Source organism: Macrobrachium rosenbergii, chromosome 11 (assembly GCF_040412425.1).
Source record: "Macrobrachium rosenbergii isolate ZJJX-2024 chromosome 11, ASM4041242v1, whole genome shotgun sequence".
In the NCBI taxonomy this organism is placed as follows: Eukaryota; Metazoa; Arthropoda; class Malacostraca; order Decapoda; family Palaemonidae; genus Macrobrachium; species Macrobrachium rosenbergii.
In genome coordinates, this window is record NC_089751.1 from 23,169,426 (window position 1) to 23,192,134 (window position 22,709).

The 22,709-nt window shown below is 39.3% G+C and overlaps 1 protein-coding gene across 9 annotated transcripts in view; it reads right to left on the bottom strand.

Annotated features, from left to right (window-relative positions):
* Positions 1-22,709, bottom strand: part of Trpm (transient receptor potential cation channel, subfamily M) — a 340,295-nt gene that overhangs the window by 21,256 nt on the left and 296,330 nt on the right. For all 9 annotated transcript variants that reach the window (XM_067111320.1, XM_067111325.1, XM_067111323.1 and 6 more), the window contains 3 exons: positions 18,692-18,838; positions 13,483-13,684; positions 3,916-4,146 (listed from right to left, as the gene is read on the bottom strand). In XM_067111320.1, coding sequence (XP_066967421.1) covers positions 3,916-4,146; positions 13,483-13,684; positions 18,692-18,838 — 580 coding nt within the window. The remainder of the gene's footprint in view (positions 1-3,915; positions 4,147-13,482; positions 13,685-18,691; positions 18,839-22,709) is intronic.

The following is a 22,709-nucleotide window of genomic DNA, read 5'->3' on the forward strand; positions in this document are numbered from 1 at the left end:
GGGGGATAATCCCAGAACCTGTCAGTCCTTGAACATCAAAGCCAACTCAGGACTAACAGACGTAGAAGTTTAAAGCAGCACAGTGTCTTGCCCCCGACAGGTTGCTGTCTAGTGGGGTACATTCTCCCCGGGTGTGCGAGGCCCGAGGGAAAGACGATCTTGGCCAATGATAAACCCAAAGATCAATCTAAGAGACCAACTGGAATGCTGCTCTGGCAGTCAATTCCGATGCCATTGCCTCTGCTTGCGATAGAGAGACTCCCTCCACAAGGAGACGTTCTAGACAGACAGGGACACAGACGAGTCAGGTCCGGGTCAACCTAGTAGATGGCAACGATTTCTCTGAAAGACCATGATATTTCCTCTGGTGGGTTAGAGATGGAGGAAGTGCCTAGCATGAATGGCTGGACTAGGGAGCATTCTCTTGCCTGGGGAAGCACAGAACTAAAAAAGATAATGTCTCTGCCTCAGGATCATTAAAAGGATGTATCATTCTAATGATCTCCACAATAGGCCTCTGTAACTCAGTAAGAGAGAAATATCCACAAAGGCCCTGACAATCTCTTGGTCATTTGATGTACATCCTGTCCGCTCCGCAGACTGGATCAGGAACATAGGCCTGTGTCAAGGGCTGGAATCCGATTGAGAACATTCCCAGTCCCAAGCCCTGAACCTGTCCAGCTCCCGTCTCCTGGACAACATTCTGAGGAGGGTGGTACAAGTGAGAGAGAGCAAATACCCTCGCCCTGCTTGCTGGAGACCGAAGCACTGGCAGGTAAGTAAGGCTGTGGGCTGTCCTCAACCAGCGATGACGATATCCACCCTGGTCAGGGAGTGGTCCCACTCACAGCAGGGCTGTCCCGTGGATGTGCTTCAATCTACTTAGAGTGAAGAAGACTGCCTTGCCCTGCCCGAATGACTGAGCCAGTTGCTGGACCACTGTCCCAGGACCCCTGATCCATTCTCTTGAAGAACAGGAGGGGGGTGAGGGAGCACCTGCATGCTCTCTGCTCTCATTTCCTCACTGACTTGTGCTGGCAGCTGGGACCATGTCCCCAGACCAGGGACCCTTGCTGACCCCGGTAAACAGGCTACTGGGGTCGGTACCAGCATGGGGCCGACACCAGAGCAGGGCAGGTACCAGTACAGGCAGGTACCAGGACAGTGGTGGCATGGGGCTGGTACCGGTGTGGGTCAGTGGTGCATGCCTGGGTAGTGGCAGGCCACTGCCACTGGGACTGGTGCCAGTACATTGTATTTCAAAGAACACTGGGGTTCTCAAAGAACAGCAGTACCATGGCACTGCTAGCAAGAGACCAGGTGTGGTACCGATAACCAGGTAGGCCTACTGGGGCTGGTACCAGTACACTGGGATTCCAAAGAACCCTGGGTAGCGGTTGCACCCATCTGCTCGGCAACAGGAGAGAGTTGGCAGACTGACTGACTCACATTTCTAGGAAGGGGGTCAGCCTCTTGGCTTGGTGGGAAAACGGTAGGGGAAGTAATTTCTGGAACCTGTAGGAGGCTAAGGACCCCTCCTCTCCCACTATTAGGCTGTCTAACTCCTTCATGGTACTTGCTACCAGCGGGAACCAAGGAAAGCACATTGTTCCTTTGGTCTCTGGGAGACTGTCCGACATATGCTCCAAGTAGGAGAAGCTGGGGTAATCCTCAGGTTCCACTAAATCCAACCTTAAGGATTAAGTCTGTAAAACTCCTCTCCTCATCTGGAATTTCCAGGAGGAAGGACTCTATCCCTTCTTCCAGGCTTGCTGCACCTACCAGAGTAGCAGGTCCCAGGGGATCCCTGTCTGTCCTGTTCCACTGGGTGGTTGTCCAGTAATGACCATTGTGGGGAGGCTGAGGCGTATCTGGATATGCCCATGCCGTCCCATCCTGGCGATCGGTGTCTGGGATGATAGTGAGATGCATGGGACCCCACTCTGCTGCACTTGCCCTTAAGAGTAGAGCTGTTCCCAGACCTGTTTCCTGCACAAGAGAGGCGACGTCTCCTCAACTTCCCATCAGTATTCGGTATCGGGAGCACTGCAGGGAGGGGTGTCACTCTGCTCTGTCCTGCTCCTGCCTCAAGGAGGGGCATCCCTGCAACCAGTTTCTAAAGTGAGACTGGAATTCCCATTGGTGAAGTACTGGGATGAACCACTCTGCGATGGAGCTGGTGAAGGTCTGGAGGAGAGGTTTTGACTCTGTTGAGGGGATCTCTGTCTCATCCGGCTACATGAACAGTAATTCTGCTCTTCCAAGCAGCAGGGCAACTCCAGCCTGCCCCTTTTCCCCTGTCCGCGCTCGGCTCCCAAACTCCATCATGCCGCTGTCCTGTACCTGTTCCCTAAGGAACTGCAAAAGAATTTGCAAAACATGTTCATGTTGCTTCTTACCTGCAGGCTTAGCAGGAGGAAAAAGATCCTTATCGGGAGTCACAGAGAATGGAGGAGTCTGCGGCAGCACCAACAATGGGGAAGGGGGTCAGAATGGAGAAGGTTCTTTGGAGATGGAGGTGATCTTCTTCCTCCATCTTCTTTTGAGTTTTCCCCACTGAGGCGACAGCCATGCAATGCACTCTCCACACAGCATCTTGCAGGAACATTCCCGCCCCCTGCACGAGATACACAACGAATGGGGTCTACATCTAATGGCGACATGAATCAATGCAGAACTTATCCTTGCCTGCACAGCGATGCACTTCGGGCTTCCCGTTCTCTTCCATCACTGCAGAAAGAGAGAGATAGAACACCCGAACACTAGGGTGTCAGGAAAATCACACATACATGCGACCCTGGAAAGGATTTCACCAAAAAAAAAAAAAAAAACTTTCCACTGTGTTATTAAGGCTATATGGCCTTGGATGGAATCCCATCTAAAAAGAAACAACACCTAATCTATGCACTATTCTCTTCGTTCCAAGAGGAAGACGCACATGGGTCACATTTTAGTACATTACTCTTTGTCCTGCACCAAGGGACACAACCCAACTCACAATGCACAGAAACAGATACAATCTACTGTACAAACGTGAAGGTAAAAACTAGGTGTGGCAAATACGGTCAGACAACTGCCAGGTCTGGGGAGTACACACTCCAATTCACAAAGAACAAAAAACAGTAAGAATGAAAAAGAGAGAGCTCGGAAAACATGTGAACTCTAGGACGGCTGCGATCACAGTGGGGGAGGCAGGTTGACGTAGGCACACCATGTGACCCAGGTATAGCATTAGGATTTTGTTTTTCAGAGATGATTCAATAACAGACGAAGATAGGTAAGTGTGGATTACTCTTTATATGAAAGTGTAGGTTTGTATACCACTCGGAACAAAGAATGAACTATGCACAAAACACTTGAATAATAAGCTGGAATGAAGCAAAAAACTGTGAAAAAGGGCATTCTACAATCAAAAAGGTACTAACTCTCTGAAAGTTACAGACCGCAGCACTAGCTAACAAAAAAACACTGGAAAGGGGCTGAATTATTTTTCTAATATAAACTAGATGCTGATCCTGATGAAAACATCTGGAGAATGATGTCAGAGCAGTTGAAAGCACTGCAGGATCATGAAAAATCAGGTTATTGGTCAACATATACTTCAGGGTTCAGAGGGCACGTGTGGTAAAACTACCTTCTGTCTGACAGAGAAAAAGACTAGTGATTCTGTCAGTGCTGCAGGACTGTCATATAAACGTACCCTGTATGACTAATGGGTTGTGATGAAACAAACAATTGCCTCAAGAACAGATGATAAAACTAACCACTGTTTTCATGGAAATGCCAATTTCTGCTAATACAATGGCAGAAATACAAAAGATGAGAACAATCAACTTTACTTAAACTTTCCATTATTTTACTATATGAAAAATCGAAGTTCAAAGGTCTTTAAAGAAACTGAGAAATACAACTTACCTGAAATCTTTGAAACATCCACACTTGATGTGAGATTGCATTGACTGATGTGAATATGTTATTAAATACAGCTATAAGAAGGTTGATGAGTAGTATATTAGCAACTAATAAGTACATGGACATGACTGTAGGTGTGACCCAGCGGCCTGGATGACAAGGAATTTCATCTTCACCACCACAGGGAGGGTCAATATCACCAGCAAACACTTCACCATACAACATGAAATATGGCTGAAAAAAAAAAAAAAAAGAATTTTCACCATACTTGATGTATTACATGTCTTACTGATATAACACTTTTCATTATTTTTAAGCCTATCATCATCATCATCAACTTCATCATCATCAGTAATGTTTTTACAATTTGTGAGTTAAGACAGACTAACTTTTATGTACAGTACTCTCTCTCTCTTTTTTTTTTGTCCTTTCTACCTGAATTCCATTTGTTTTAAATAACCATCTAGGACATTTTCCCAATATTTTCTAGGTAAACCTATTGGTCTTTGTACTACTAATTCCATATGTATTACCTTTTTAAATACATACTCCTCTCCCCTACTTGCTACATGTTCAGACTGTACACCACATTTTTCAGCAATTTCTTCATTACTCATATGATGTCCCCAACACACACTAGCCCTTAGCATGTAGACAATTCCTTTAACCCTTAAGGGACCGCATAATTTATCAATGTGCAGCACCCCAGACTGGGGAAACTTTGAGGTCAGCAAAATAAAAAAAAAAATCACATCAATAGAAAGAGAATGGCACGTACATTCACACTGTATAAATAAAAAAATTCTAAAAAATTTTCCCTACCTTCCATGAGAAGTTGAAAATGACTATTTACAACCCCTTGTGTGGCCTCATTTACAAGACGATCGTAAATTTTACCAACTTATATATGTTTTTTCTAATAAATAAATTTATTTTATTTTGTAAAATTATTATTACTGCTCACACAATATCAAAAGATAAGAAATAAAAGCAGTACCAAATTTTTTGCATATTTGTTGTAAAATATTCACGTAAATTTACAAGAAGGAAGATTCAGTAACTTTTTTTTACTTTTACATGCTTTTTCTAATATTTCTTTGCAATTTTCTTTGTAAAATTACATTTACAACCGACATACTATTGTAAAAGACAAAACAAAAAACAACAGCAACCCCTTCGTATATTTACCAGCAAATTTACAAAAAGACTCGTGAGAGAGAGAGAAGCAGTACTTTCCCCCTTGAAGTCACAAGCATTACTGATACTGGCCTAACTCTCACGTCTGTATAAAAGTTGCCATTAGTGAATTAATAACATATAGAAGTATTGGCACCTTTGTTTCGAATCATTATTACCATAGCAGTGGTGCGTAATTCTGCTTCACACTGAAGCTCAATCCGTCCACCTCCCCAGATCTGTTTTACTTCACACTAAGGCTCAATCCGTCCACTAAGGGTTAAAATGCTCCTCCATTTTGCAGTTCAAAGTAGTAAAGATTTACTAAATGTTTTATAGACTTATTTGCCATTAATCTAGCAGTCTCTTTCCAAATCACCTTGGTTGTTAATCTTTTGCGGTATTATAAAATTGACATTGTATTAATCTTCTAGAGTAATACAATGTATATGAAGCTCCTTAAAATTAAATTCACAATCATATTTGAAAAAATCAGAGATGCTCAGAAAATCCTCCCTTGAAAGACCATTAAGCCCTGAGAAAGGCATAATGCTCTTTCATTGTAAAAACACTCAATTCATGTATCTGCATTTGCATTATTCTAAACTTGGTAACAAACGTAAAAAAGATCTGAATGCTATTTACACTAAAAGATCAAGAAAAGCAGTGAAAATTCAAAACAGTTCTGTGGCAGTGTAAGACTGATTAGGGTAGATTAAACAAGCTTATAAAAACTGATATAATCTCAACACATAAGTTCCATTTCCCCTTAAGCTACATAAATGAACTACTAATGGATTCAAAACTGATAAAACAAGGTTTTTCAGCAACACCTTTTTATCAAAGCATCAGATAAAGGTGAAAGTTGGCAAGTGTGTATTTTATAACCCTACCTAGTTTTTGCAAGTATTATTTAGTATGTAAGTTCAATAGTTTTGATATTTAGTAAAATGAAGTTGCCAATGCCAGAATCGAGAAAATCACAGACAAGGCTCCTAAAACAATTCATGACATAAACATAATATGACGTCATGAGGCTCCGCCCATCCACCAGGTAGGTGGTGAATGGATATGCTTACACAGTCTACCCTTCAACAAATTCGATAATGGCCAGAAGGATATGGAATTGTCCCCGTGGTTGCAAGACTGCGTTTATGCTATGGCTTGCCACTTTGTACACAAGCGAGAAGACCCATGGCAAGATTTACTATAGCATGAAAAGGTACTGCAATTATTTCTGTAGTTGGTAATAGTTACTTGGCCACCCCAGAAGTGTGGGCAGGAGCTGTTAGACAACTGAGAGAAGTGAGATACCATTGGTTTTTTATTCGAATTCTACTTCTAGTGACCGCTCCTGACTTGCTGCAAATAGAAGGCTATAGTGTCAAAATCTGAGGCTAAAACAAACCAGATTCTTTTTGTATTCCTGCCCTGAATAGATGTAGATCTAACAAATGGTTCATTATGTGGATGAATTAACGAATTATTTGTAAAGTAGAAACAATACGAATATCAAGAAAATGGAAGAATTCCAAGCTAACAACTTAATCCCAACAACTGCTGTGAAGTTGCGATGAAACCTCCACAAAATAATAACAACAACACAACAACAACATTATTATTATTATTATTATTATTATTATTATTATTATTATTATTATTATTAAAAAAATTATTGAGAATGATAATGCAATCAAGGGGACGATGACAAATCCTGCTCGCCATCACTGATATCGCTGAAGCCTAGGATGGGTATTAATATCAATTACTGTACTGAATATGTCATCAGCAAGTGGGCAGAGCCACAGTGAAAAGATGTTTTCCCCATATGTACATAAACTTCTTTTCACTGTGGGTGGAGCCTCATGACGTCATAGGTTAACGTCACTATTGTGTTCAAAACCCTCACCTGCAATTTTGATGACTCTGGCATAAGAAACACACTTTTACTCTGATAAGTACCAGAACTATTGAACTTTGGTACTAAATAATACTTGCAAAAATTAGGTAGGGTTAAAAAACATACACTTGACAAAAACTGGTTTCATCAGCTCTGAATCCCTTAGTAGAATCATCATCTTAGCACAAAACCAATCATTACATAAATCTCTATCAATGCTTTGTACATTACATGACTTTTTATGATCCACCTTTTTATCAGACTTCAAAGATTTTGGTGAAAGCAAATTGTTTTCATAAATACAAATACCGTATATTTTCGTGTATAAGGCAACCTTTAGATAAGACGAGGTCAAAAATTAAGGCAATTTTCATGAATTTATCTCATATCTTTAGTATAGGACAACTGCTAAATTACAAAACCATCTGTGTATAGGCTATCTTTTGTAACAACAGGTAACTTACGAAAAATTGGTATGTAAAGATGATGTTATTACAAATGATGGATCTACCCAAACGATGTTTTCCTTATTGTATCCTTAGAAATTCAAAATAAACTAAATAGCAAAGCCAATTCTATATCATGTGTTTCCTACAATGTCGCCTAAAAGGGACACCACTCTTTTGTTTACATTTCATCGTCAATCAAAAACAGCCCCTGCCAATGATACGAGAATGTACAATAATTATCGTTTGTATAACTGAATTGTTCTAAACAGTTTCCACCATCACATATTGGAAATATGAATATTATGTTATGCTAAATAATATTACTACACTAATTACACTACCATTAAAATTTTTGAAAAGTTACGGAATGATAAAAGTTGCTGTGAGCACAATCATTTGCATTTTCTCAGCTAGGCTAGCATAGATAAAAGTTGATTTCATTGATATGGAATTATTCCTTGAATAGGCTGTATTTTATGAAGATATGCCAATAATATATAAGGTAAAAATGGTTTTATTACCTTTACTATCAGTTTATTTCATAATGTGAAGCTTTTCATGTAGCTAGCCTACTAATAAACATCACTTAAAATTCAAAGTTTGATTTTTAGAATGGTAGTATAAAACGACCCCCACTTTTTAGGGCTGAATTTTAGGATTTAAAGGTCGTCTTATACTGTACATGGAAATATATGGTACCTGCCCTACATAGGACACAAAGAGATCACCTCAAGTGGGGTAACACTTTTCATATCCTTTGCCATTTCTCCTCAATTCAATGTTTTGCCCTTGAATAAATGCACCTTATCTAATTCAGAGAATGTAGGAAAAATACTGGTGTCAGGAAATGATTTATATTTACAAAATTCAAAACTCAGTTTTAAAAACTGTGACCTTACAACTAACAAAACATGGCCATATATTTATATATGGTATAAAAAACTGAAGAAGGAAGCAGTTCTTCAGATGGAATGTCATTATTTGGTATAAGGGCCCTTAAACCAAATCAGCCATGCTGTCAGACAACTTAAAGACAAAGTCTTAACTAGATTTTGGGTTATTTGACAGATCCAGCTAAACTGAAAGGTCTGAAATCAAATCTAATACACTGGGTTAAAAGTTATGGTTAACTATCTTGTAAGCAAGGAAGGGTTAATGTTTTAAATATGCACTGTGAAGTTCACAGAATGCATGAGGTACATCATAATGTTCTTACAAATAAGGCAATATGGAACTGAGGCTGTCATTTTATGTTCATTATGTAACTGCTGGTATGAATGATATTGAAGGCTAAACAAAACTGACTTCTCTTCAGTTTAAACTACTGTTTGGTTCAATGGAATAAAGGATATAATGCTGGGAGATATGCCAGGCCTGTACTGAGGGGAGGAGGGGTCGGGGGGGGGTGTCAAACAAAAACCCCCCACACATTTCTGGAAGTCCATATTTTCTGTGACCATCCTTTTCACTGAACTGTACTTATAAAGTAATAAATAAGCTTTCAACTATCAACATTATAAGTAAAATTCTGTTAACCAAAGTCAGTACAGTGACCCCTCGTTTATCGCGGGAGATAGGTTCCAAGACCGGCCGCGATGATTGAAATTCCGCGAAGTATGAACAGCATTTTTATTTATTTAACGTGTACAGTATTTGGACTTTTTAAAACCCTCCCTGTACTCTTAACAACCCACCCTTTACTCTATTAATCACAGGGACAACTGTTAAGCAATATGACTTCAGTAGGTAAGTTTACAGTACCATATAACAGGGGCTAATTTACTGTGGTAAAGTAGCTATAGTATATGACGTGATTGGCAAGCTTTAAATTTTAAAGAATACAGTATACATACAGTAATAATATATACAGTAATACAATACAGTATCATGTTACTGTACTGCATTACATGTAATACAGTACAGTAACACTTAAAAGATTAAAAAAAAATATTGTTACTGTACTCACCACAAAAGAAGTTGAAGTAAAACTTGAATGAAGATGGTGATGAATTTGCTGCGCAGTAAAAATGATGATGATGAAGGTGATGATGACTTTTACTGTGCAGTCAATGATTGTATTTTACGTCTCTTCAGACGGCGGTGCCATTTCCTGGGTTTCTTCCGCGGTTTCCGAAGGTGTAACCATAGTAGCAGCAGCAGGAACTGGCTCTTTTTTGTGAGGCTGCAAAAACATTGTGATTGGCAGTTGCTGCTTCTTTTTCCGGTTGAAGAGCATCTTGTAGGGGGCCATGACGTCATCGACCATGTTGCAGAATTGAATCGATCGAACCATATCGTCGTCCCAGTCCTGTGACCGCTCTTGCAGTTCCTTAGCCAGGTTGCAGAGCCCAGCGAACCGTTCCAAAGTCAAGCCAGTTTGGGAGACAACTACTGTTTCTTGCTGTGCTGCTTCTTCTTCTTCTTCGCTTGCCAACTTCGTCAACTCTTCGAGGTCTTCGTCAGTTAGCGGCTGGGAGTGGGAGTCTAGAAGTTCGTCGACGTCGCCCGTGGTCATGTCTGCAAAGCCCTCACCTCCAAGGATCACAGCCAACTGCACAGCTTTCTGTACTGACGAGTGTTGGATTTCAGCAGGTGTAAATCCTTTGTCGTCGTAAACAACCTCAGGCCACAACTTCTTCCAGCTGGCATTAATGGTGGCAGGCTTCATTTCTTCCAATGCCTTGTGGATATTTTGGAGGCATGTAGCAATTGTGTACTGCCGCCAGTATGCCTTCAAGTTGAAATCGTCGTCTTCTTGGGCGGCATCCATGGAAGCAACCAGGTTCGCCAGGGCATTCCACATGTATAGGGCCTTGAACGCCCTAATAACTCCCTGGTCCATTGGCTGAATAAGTGACGTCGTGTTGGGTGGTAGGAACTCAACCTGAACCCCCGAATATGACAGATCAGTAGCATGGCCACCAGCATTATCCATAATGAGAAGGACTTTGAATGGCATGCCCTTTTCTGCTAGATACACCTTCACTTGCGGGATAAAACACTCGTGGAACCAGTCGGAGGTCAGCATCGTCGTTATCCAGGCCTTTGGATTGTGCATCCAATGTACAGGCAGCAGATTCTTGTTTTTGTTTTTTAAAGCCCTTGGGTTTTTAGACTTGTAAATAAATCCTGGCTTTAATAAAAATCCCGCAGCATTGCCACACATCACGAGGGTCACACGATCCTTGTATGCATTAAAGCCAGAGGCTTTTGCTTCCTCTCTGAACAGAAAAGTTTGCGAGGGCATTCTTTTCCAAAACAAGCCCGTCTCGTCCATATTAAAAACTTGTTCGGGCTGATATTCACATTCAGAGATAATCTTCTTGAAGGTTTCATTGACATATGTTTCAGCAGCGACCGTGTCAGCCGAAGCAGCCTCGCCATGCAAGGAGCTTTTTAGGCTGTAGCGTTTCTGAAACTTTGCAAACCAACCTTTGCTAGCAGAAAATTGCAGTTTCTTACGTGGTGAATGACTGGACGTCTCTGGTTGCGGATCATCTACGTCTTCCTCATCTTCTTCTGCTTCTTTACGCTCGCCACTGTCGTCCTCTGGTTCCTTAGTGGCGAAGGTCTTGTATAGGCTCCTAGCCTTTGTTTGGATAATGTTCGTATCCAAGGCTATGTTCTTCTTTCGGCAGTCGGCTATCCACACGGCCAAAGCAGCTTCCATACAGACGATAGTTTTATTACGAGCCGTAACCACTCTCTTCGCCGACTAGTTAAAGGTGATGGCAGCTGTCTTCCTAATCTTTGCCTCATCCTTGTAGATGTAGCGAATGGTGGATTCGTTCACGTCAAAATGGCGGGCTACAGCCGCGAACTTTCTCCCTTCCTTCAACATACCGAGAAGTTTCACCTTTGCAGCAATCGTCATCATTCTTCGATGGTGTTTAGGCTCAGTACCAGCCTTGGAAGAAGCAGCACATTTGGGAGCCATTGCAGGGGGTGAAAATTGGAGCAAAGTTCAACAAAAACCACAAAAAAACCACACAGCACAGCGTAAAGAAAACCGTTCGGCGAGAAAGCTTGAAGCAAAGTGGCCGCGAGAGAGAGACAAGGGGAGATGCTGCAGGTTCTGAGCATCAGTCTAAGCACCAATCACAGGCCCGATTAGAAATCGGGAAGCTGTGATTTGTCGTCTCCCTCCCATGCACCAATCACAGCCCGTGTTGCAACGCACTTAGTCACCGAGATGGTACCCTTTGTGTTTTCCCAACAATGGAACATGTGGTACTGTACTGTATAGGCATCACTTTCCATTTATAGGCATCACTTTCCAGATGGTTTTTTTTTTTTGTCATAGGAGTTACAAGTGCAAATATCTGTTTTTTTGCTATTTTACGCTTGTTTTGTTGTTCTTAGACTAGGAAATACTATCTATTAATAATATTTTAATGGATTTAATGAGAAATTTTCGGTGTTCATATATCGCGATTTTTCTCCAGAAAATCCGCGCTATATTTTCCATTAATATATATTAAAAACTCCGCGAAGTCATGAATTCGCGATAATCGAATCGCGAAGTAGCGAGGGGTCACTGTACTTTGAAAACATCTAATCGGGTAGAAGGGCATAGACCACATGCCCAGTTTTTCTTCTTAATATAACTAAAATAACATTTTCAAGTATTTCATCTTGTATAAACCTACATATGCAATGGCACATATAGAAGAAAAGGTCCAGTTTTGGGAAAAACGACCCCCCCCCATAAAAAAACTCTGGGTACGGGCCTGTAAATAATGCAGAACTCAACCAAAGAAGTCAGGCAACTGTACAATATTCAGCCAAAAGAGAACTGATCAATCAGCCACTGCTTTAAATTTCTATACACTCTATTTTATAATTAAATAAGATTTTCAACAGAGTAAAACTAAAATATAATTTTGCTTGTAAAAAGATTTAAAATATTTTACTATTCTAATACAAATTCTAATTTTGAAACAATTTCTTCAGTAAAGTCACTGCTATTTGTTTCTTAATTTATGTCAAAATACAGTAAACAGAGTAAGTAGACTCATGAAAAAAAGATTTTTGGAATAAGAAAACATGTCAGTCTTATGAAGGAGGCATACTGTAGTCTACTCTTTTCACCAAGTTTTAAATATAAATCCAAGCTGAGAATTAGACATAATTGGCAAACAGTGATCTAGAAAATTATAAGTAATCATACTATGCAGCAAAAAAAAAAGTCTAGCTCAAAATTACACAGTTGTCAAACCCTCATACTAAGCGCCATCTAGGAACAGAAAAATAGGTTAAACTAGTTTCTGACATCACAAGAAAATTCAGCTGTAAAGTCTTAGGAAAGAAGCACCAGGTAACTACTGGATTCACAAAACAAAACACAACTCCATATCTTTCTTTATTACAGGCAATTTATAATTCTTCAAAAATACAACATAAGAAAAACTAATGGAGGTTACTTAATCATGTAGGCTTACCGCAAGATAAACACCAAAATGAAAACATGTATGGGGTTCTAATAGCAAGCAACCAGTAAACACTAATTTTATCATATCAGCGCACATTGAAATGGAAATAGCAATGACGAAGCACTAAGAAACACAACAAAGATAAGAAAGAATGGTAAAAACACTTGATGAAAATGAGAACAAGATCATTATAGAAGAGAGAATGTACATAGATGAGAGCAAAACTTATTAATGTAGGCAACAGATGTATTGGTTATAATCCTACTGAGGGGAGATCTCTTACCATCCATCTAATGTGCAAATGGCTGCCTACTTTAAACTGAAGAACACAAGTAAGTAAATGGTCTGTTTGACAGAAAATAATCAGATTCAACAAAACTAAACAATGAGCAATTCTGAATGTGAAAGTATGGCCCTCTGTTATATTTCTGATTTTGTGGGATACTTATAAATCACAAATAACTAGCTGGCATGCTGAAAATCTTATCTACCACATACAAAAGTACACTGTATCTATGTAATTATGATGGATTAAATATTGTCCCTATACATCATATTACAGTGCTTTCAAATTCATCAAAGTTTATAAGCAACTGTGTCAAACAATCCTTACCTGGTAAAATATGTGTCGTGCTAATCTCCAGTGTGGTTCCTCATTTGGAAAAAGAATACTTTGACGGCATACACCAAAGGCCACGAGAACAACAAGTAAGAGTACAACAAAATATGCCATATTCTTAATCATCTTTCCCATCATCATTACCAATGGACCCAAATATTTATTAGCAGATAAAATTTCTAAAATTCTTAAATACCTGGGGGGGGAAAACAGAAGTCAATTATTATTTATAGTAATCAATCAAAGTACAACAATGTATCCCAAATTTAAAATGATTTATTTGTACCAGATGAAAATTATTAAAACAAATCTAATGATTGTAATACAAACCATTGCCTTACATAGCCTTAAAGGTTTACCTCTAACTGGGTGACTGCATGCTGTATATTTATAAAACAAAGATGATCATACTACACTAGGGGAGGGGATGGGAGCTCTTCAACAGAGAGTAAGATTGAGACATTTCACACAATCTATGCTCTTGAATTAATGTATCTATGCACAACTGGGAGGTGGGGGACTCTTAGGAAAAAATTTCTATCTGTGAAACCAAATGTTTTTAAATAAAAAAATAACTGCTTTACATAGACACATATCTACTTGAGTGCAGAGGCACTGGAGTAAAAACCATCTCTCTGTTTATGGTTGTATGCATTTACACAAGAGTATAAGTTACTAACAATACTTTTATCATTCTCTTTTACTTTTTTAACTAGATGAGATAAAGAGATGGAGGTAAAGAAGTTGTCCTATTATATGGTCTCCCTCGCTGCCTGATTGTATGCTGCTGCCTGCGCCCTCCAGAAATTTAAAAATATTTTATAAATGTTGTCGTATCGGTATTAATTGCTTACCCCATCGCAAAATCTAATTATTGTAAGGTGAATTATCATAACTCATGCACTACCTGGGTACCTGAGTATTTTTAGTTTTATCACAAAAAGTGCATTTAGTCATGAAAATTATATGAAAATAGTGAATATTTCTCAGTGAAAACTACAGTGAACCCTCGCTACTTCGCGGTTCGACTATCGCGGATTTTTTCCATTACGTATGTCTATTATAAGAGAAAATATATAGCGGATTTTCCGGAAATTTCAAAAATAGTCGCGATATATGAAGACCCAAATATTTCATTAATTCCATTAATAATTATTAATATCTGCTAGTACTGTTGGTTCATTGCATTATGACATATAATTCAGTACAAAATGAAATTAAACAAAAGAGAATGTGATCATACGATAATTCATTATAGTACTAGTAAAATTAAACTGAACATGAAACGCTAATCAGATGCAGTCTGACATTGTCATATTTGAATGGTGTAAGGCTGCTGATGGCTACATATATACTAATTATAAAATACAAATGTAATGAATGTGCATCTTTTCCATGAATCTTTTGTACTGCATCCAATAATATTGTTTGTTGCAAAAATCACATCTCGAATAAAACCTATACTACTACAACAAAAAAGCATAAAATAGCGTAAAGTATATTTGAATTTGAAACTAGCATGTAAGATGGGCTGTGACTGGTTCCATTGGTGATAGATGACAAATCAGCTCCCAAGTTTTGTAATCTCGCCTGTGATTGGTGTTTTGACCGTTTCTCGACCATAGCAGCTTCCCTTGTCTCTGACCCGCAGCATCTTCTCGCGCCACTTCTTCGTTCCCGCTCTCTCGGTAGATAGATGCTGTTTACATTACCAGTGCTGTGCGAGACAGTGTGTGTTTGAAGATGAACTTTTTTTAACTTTGTTTAACCCCTACAATGGCTCCCAAGCGTTCTGCTTCTGCTAAGGCTGGTACTGAGCCTAAACGCCAACGGAAAATGATGACGATTGCTGAGAAGGTGACACTTCTCAATATGTTGAAGGAAGGGAGAAGTTACGAATCCACCGTTCGCTACATTAAGAAGGATGAGGCGAAGATTAGGAAGACGGCTGCCATCACCTTTAGCAAGTCAGCAAAGCGAGTTGTTACGGCTCGTAATAAAACGATCGTCCGTATGGAAGGTGCTTTGTCAATCTGGACTGCCGACTGCCGGAAGAAGAAAATAGCCTTGGATACGAACACCATCCGAACCAAGGCTTTGAGGTTGTATGAGAATTTCGCGGCAAAGGAACCTCAAGATGATGGCGACCACGCTGAAGAAGAAGAGGAAGACTACGAAGATGATGTAGTTTGTTTTGGAAGAGAATGCCATCGCGAACTTTCCTGTTCAAAGAAGAAGCCAAAGCCTCTGGCTTTAAAGCATTCAAAGATCGTGTTACCCTCGTGATGTGTGGCAATGCTGTGGGATTTTTGCTAAAGCCAGGGCTTATTTATAAGTCGAAAAACCCTCGTGCTTTGAAAAATAAAAATAAGAATCTCCTTCCCGTGTATTGGATGCATAAAACAAAAGCATGGATTACGAAGATGCTGACCTCCAACTGGTTCCACCAGTGTTTTATCCCACAAGTCAGTAAATATCTCTTAGAGAAGGGCTTGCCATTTAAGATCCTTCTCCTGTTGGATAACGCTGGTGGACATGCGACTGATCTTTCGCATGAGGGCATTCAGGTTGAGTTCCTGCCACCCAACACAACGTCCTTAATTCAACCGATGGACCAGGGGGTTATCAAGGCGTTCAAGGCCCTCTACACGAAGAATACCTTGGCGGACCTCGTTGCGTGTGTGGATGCCGCCCAAGAAGATGAGGATGAAACATTCAATTTGAAGGCGTACTGGCGGCAGTACACAATTGCCACGTGCCTTCAGAACATCCAGAAGGCACTGCAAGAAATGAAACCTGCTACCGTTAACGCGAGCTGGAGGAAGTTGTGGTCCGAGATTGTTTACGACGACGATGGATTTACGCCTGCCGAGATTCAACACTCTGCAGTACGGAAATCTGTGCAGTTGGCTGCGATAACTGGAGGTGATGGGTTTGGCGACATGACGACGGAAGACGCTGACGAGTTGTTGGACTGCCATTCCCAGCCGCTAACTGACGCAGACCTCGAAGACCTGACAAAATCAGCCAGTGAGGAAGAAAATGAACCACAGGAAGAGACCCAAGAAGTTGTCGAAGAAACAGGCTTAACATTAGAACGGCTTGCCAAGCTCTGCAACCTAGCGAAGGAGCTGAAAGAATTGTCACAAGAATGGGACGAGGATATGGTTCGTTCTCTGCAGTTCTGCAACAAAATCGATGAAGACATGACTCCCTACAGGATGCTCTTCGATCGAAAAAGAAGCAGCGGCAGCAACTTCCGATCACAATGTTCTTCCAGCCTCGCAAAAGAGCCAGTTCCTCCTGCTACTATGCCTTCGGAAGAAACTGAAGAAGTGTCCCAGGAAGAAGTTGAAGAGGTGTCCCAGGAAAAGACACCTCAGTCTGAAGAGACGTAAAAATACAATCATTGGCTGCACAGTAGAAGACATCATCAGCTTCATCATCATCATTTCTACTGTGCAGCAAATTCATCGCCATCATCATTCAAGTTTTTCTTCAACTTCTTTCATGGTGGGTACAGTAACAATCTTTATTTCTTTATATACTTTAATATTCTAACATTTTAATATTAGTGCCTGTTTTAGATTAGGTACTGTACATGCATTAAGTGTTCTGTACATTAAAGGGTGGTTTGTTAACAGTACATACGAGGAGGGCTTTATTGTAACTTCCAACTCTATCGTGGTGAGTAAAATACTATACAATTGTACAGTACGCACCATAACAATCTTTCTATTTTTTTATGTTCACTTACTGTTTTATTGCTTATCATTTGTGCCTGTGTACTGTATGTACGTATTGTAGATATCTGTACATTACTGTAAAGGGTGGTTTGTTAACAGTACTATGTAAAGGGAGGATTTTAAAAGTCTGAATACATGTTAAATAAATACTGTAAATATAGTGTCCCTTCTTCGCGGATTTTCAGCTATTGCGGCCAGTTCTGGAGCCTATCTACCGCGATAAACGAGGGTTCACTGTACTGCGAATGGGTGAATTTTCCATGAATATTGTGTATAATATAGAGACAGTTACGGTTATCGGCAGGGTTCTGTTCCTGATGGCATGGCGACACAGGCAGTCTCCAGTTATCGGTGGGGTTCCGTTTCTAAGGGTGTGATGATAACCGAAAATCGCCACTAACCGAAAATCTGCGATTTCAGCGATTTTCGGGGGTTATCAGCACCGAAAAGCGCAGATTTTCGGTTATCGGCACTCTGTTAGGTATGTATCGGCGCCAATACCCAATTATCGGCGCCGATAAGCGGAAATTGGCGATTTTCAGTGTCGAAAATTGCCGATTTTCGTCGCAAGACAAGCCCCATAAAACTGAATCGCTGTTAACCGAGCCCGCCGTTAACTGGGGACTGCCTGTAACAGAAAATTGCTGACAACCGAAAGTTGGGGATAACAGCAGTGATCCCAGTTATCAGCGCCCAAAACCAGGGATTGGCGCCGATAACCCAAGATTGGTGCATATAGGCGCCGAAAATCCAGTTATCATCATTGCTAGACAAGCGCAGTAAAACCAGATCCCCAATAACCAGGACTATCTATCTATCTATCTATCTATCTATCTATCTATCTATATATATATATATATATATATATATATATATATATATATATATATATATATATATATATATATATATATATATACATATATATATATATATAAAAGACAAAAATCCACAAAGAAAAGAGAAACAAGGAATAAAAGTCCAGAAAAGCCCTGCGGCACTCCATTGTTTCCCTTTCCTTCGTGGATTTTGTCTTCATTCATTTATATATTCATCACGTTCCATATTTTCGTGATTCAGTTATACATACATATATATATATGTATGTATATATCATAGGTCACCAAGACTGGGATAAAGTAGCTAGATCCTCAGACTTAAGCCTTGAAGCATAACAATGGCTTTTGCCTGACCAGTAGTGGTTTTAACACCTACAGGATTACAACTTCACAATAATTAAGTCCCAAACATGAAACTGTAAATTTCGGAGAGTTGCTGGATCTTTGATCAGTAGTTTAAATGTATTTAGTATATAAAAAGCTTTTATTTTTTGCAAGAACAATCAAAAGAAGTTCTGTATATAATAATTATTTCTATACTATGTACTATACATGAAAAACTGAATTAGGTAGCATATTTTTGTAATTTTAATATCATGATTAATAAGCCATACTTACCAGTATATTATGTCAACGCAATATATCACTCGTCCTGCATCCATAGTTTGTTCTTGTAATCTTAGCGTAAGACCAATTAAAAATAAAATTGTGAACACCAAATCAAAAACATTCCATAACTTGTCTGACCATACTGCAATTTTCAGTCTGTGGAAAAAAGGAAAGCCCCTTTAAAATGTACATAAATACACTAAAAATGTAAAAATTATGCAAATCTTATAGCAATATTTTTAAACATTAAAGTGCAAATTATTGACTAACCATTCAAAATCAATTACAAACTATTAAATTAATTATGAGTTAACCTACAATCTATGAGACTTCTTTCCTTGTCTACAGTGCTGTTGCTAGGTTACTTATTTAAAATGATGCATTTTCAGACAAATCTCTTAAACTGAATAGTATAGTACAATTTAGTTTAGGCTATAAATTATGTAGACTTACTGCCTGCTGTGCAATATCTTGAAAATGTTCAAGTGTAGACAGTCTAATAGGATCTTTGTTACTTAATGGATTTAGTTACTGATCAGATATCAGAAAGTCAGACCTCAAAGCATTTAATTAGTTGAGTGACTACTGTACTTAAACTCTAAAACAGCATGATGATTTACAACATAAATAAACATGACAATATCACCTAATAAGCAGTCATTTCAATTTCAATAGCAAAAGCATAACCTTAAAACAGTCCATTGAGTATATGCTCATTCAATGTACAAACCATTACCTTACATAGCTTTAAACAGTACTTTAGTTCAAAGTGGAAGACTATGAATATTTGGTAAAAAATCTCATTATGATGCCCTATATGGTAAGAGATCACCCTCAAGTGGGTAAGACTCTCATAGTACTCATACCGTATATATTTAGATTTGGTTGTTGCCTCATAGTGTTCTTGTACATGCCTCCTTATTTTATTTCCCTTTCCTCTGTCTAAAGGGGTTAATATTCTTCCACTTTTCTGCCTCCCTCTTTGGAGGTGCTTGGGGACTATAAAAGTGGTTGTACACATACTATATATTAAATGTAATGTATTTTGGTGTACCAGAAAAGGAGGCTTCTCAACCACTTATCATTCTTAAAAATATTCACTTTTGTTTGAGGGCACAGTCTTCACATTTCAGTCCTTTGGGTTTTGCCTATTAATGCATAATACCAATCACTACCAGTATCAGCTGTCCAAGAATTCACATCAACTACAAGAAATCATGAACCAACAGTTCAAGACTGGAGTTAACATCTTTGTAACAGGAATGTTTGTCAACTAAGGAAAGTCAAACTATATTTAGTTCCCCACTTGGAGACCTATTTCCCAAGCATTGATGCTGTACTCTTGCTCGTAAGAGCAACTTCAACATACACAGACTTCCCCTGATTCTCAAGAAAATATAGATATTAGTGCCTTTCAAATGCAGAAATCTTACTTTGGTGAATTCAGGACAAAACCTCCTACAAATATTTCCCTTTAGCCTTTTTCCCTTATCTCCTATTCACCAATGCCTCTTTGATGGGTTTGAGAGCTAATCTCTCAGACATGACGCCAAAAGGTTCCTGAACTACAAATGAACACGACCTTCACGTACTATCAATAATGTTTGTGGTCTTGACATTTTTTTAGGATCAGATCACATCACCTGCAATAGCCTTTACACTGGAAAACATAAAAAAACACCTGCAGATCTACATAATCAAGGAGAAACCCATGTGCAAAGGGAAACCTATTTGCAATTGTTTACAGATTAGTGCTTCAAGTTCTCCTTTGTGCAGTGGCCAACGTTATTACTCTTGTTCTCATCACTGCTCTGGGTCAATGGTATCTTGGGGCTTTTCTCAGCAGGGCTCGCCAAGTATAGCCTGCAAACGGTCTATTCACACAATGGTTTACAGGAAGCTTTTCAAATCTTAAGTTAAATTTCCATTTTATTGCTCCCTTTCCCACACCAAGGAGCTTGGAAGATGGATACCATGAAACACCCTCAAAATAAACTGCTGGTTTACATCTTTTCTTTTCATTCAGTCTTCGGAGATCTGTGTTGGACATGTCTTCAAAATAGAATCCCAAAACCAAAGAATAACTTACTTTGTTCTGAAGAGTAACACTAATACATCCTTAGTTATTTAGTTGGACATATCTGCAAAATAGAATCCCAAAACCAAAGAATGACTTACTGTGTTTTGAAGAGTAACATTAATACATCCTTAGTTTCTTAACAGACCTTCCCGTAGAACTCATGCTGTGGCCCAATCTCCTTCACCAGTCTGTTTTCTGGAAACTAAAATTCAGTACACTGACTTTTTCCCAGACGTCATTGCAAGAAACTACTGTTTTCATACAAACCCATTGATGATGAAATGGCTTTAACTTTACAGAACACATCAGGACACATGAAGTGAAACATTTCAAAGAAACTGATTCTAGCAACCATTCTTAGTGAACTCTGGAATCCTTGCAGACTCACTAAAATTCATCCTTCTGTGCCAATCATCATATGAACAAAGAAGCGACAAGAGGAAGGCAAAAGTGTTAAAGATTAATGAGCTGACATAAAAAATAGCTTTATTGTAACTAACATGGTTTTTAGTAAAAACCCATAACAATTATCATAAATAGTCTGATCATCATTTAGGAGGCAGGACAAAGTACAGTAGATAAAGTCAAGAATAGAAGACAGTCGCCTGAAGTCCGGTCCCACGAAAAAATGATGAGTTGAAAAGGGCAATGCAATAAGATCTACCATAAGTAATAAGTTTGCAATGGAAAAATCTCCTGATGTTGAACATTTCCATAAGCAATGGGTCTGCAGTGCAAGAACCTAGAGAAAGACATCACCAAGCACCAAAGGCATAAAGGCAAGTAATCCAGGAAATACATGCTTCCACTGTGCCAGGCCACTGAGGAGTAAATAAATGAAAATTGAGGCAGAAGATTGATTCAGCCCCTTTCCTCACTTAAAATATATGTCCCACCACAAAGATGGATTTCAACGAATACACATCTGGCCTTTTATGAGTGACATCACAAAGATAAAACTTGGTAAAGGTGTTTTGATAACACAAATTGCTTACCCTGAGGATAGCAAGAGCTCCAAACTGTACTTAAAAGTCAGGGAGGATTACAGGGAACAAACTTCATAAGCCCTAACCCAGTGTGAGGCAAGGTCCCCCTGTCAATACAGAGCCAATAAGAATTAGAATACAGCATCTGGATTCAGACCAATCCTGACAATGCGCATGCATAAACAGATAAGAGGAAGAATGGTGAATATGAATAGACACCATACACTGAAGAAAGGATTTAAGAGCCCTCAGAGAAAACAGAAGATTGTCCTCTTGAGATGTGGAAGGCAGGGGAGAAGTACCGAAGGGATCCAAAAAGAGAACTATCCCTGACAGAAGATTGAGTCTTGGCTACAAACTCTGGGCAAATAAGAGACCAACTGAGGACAAGCATCTTGAGTGGGAAACTTTTGAAAGAGCAGAAACCTTGAATACATGCTTAGAGAAGGCCAAGGTGAGCAAAGCATCCTGAGACTTGCACTGAAACTTGAGGGGTATATTTACCAAAGAGGCAGAAAAGGTTGGAAAAATTTCCATTATTTCCAAAGTCAAAGCTGTGCTCAATAAATACTGGAGACATATAGAGAGATAACCCTTAATAAACAAGACAGAGCTTTGTCATTTATCAAATAGACAAACAAATTTGCTAGCACTGGAATACTAGCTCTAAGGAAAAGAGAGCCCAGTTGGTCACACCAAACAACGAATCTTGCCTGCTTTGCCTGATGGAGGATCTGCAGGGATTTACTCAAGGTTTCAACCAATGATGTAAGATTGCTTAAGCTGATTTATGGTGTGTTTGGACAGGTAAGATTTCATAAATTTTTGTAGACCATACCATATAAATACACAGCATGTGTATACTGCATTTACTCAACTTGATGTATATGTGCATGTACACACATGAATGATGTACATATACCATGCATACAGATTAAGACACTGATAGGCCAGAAAAATT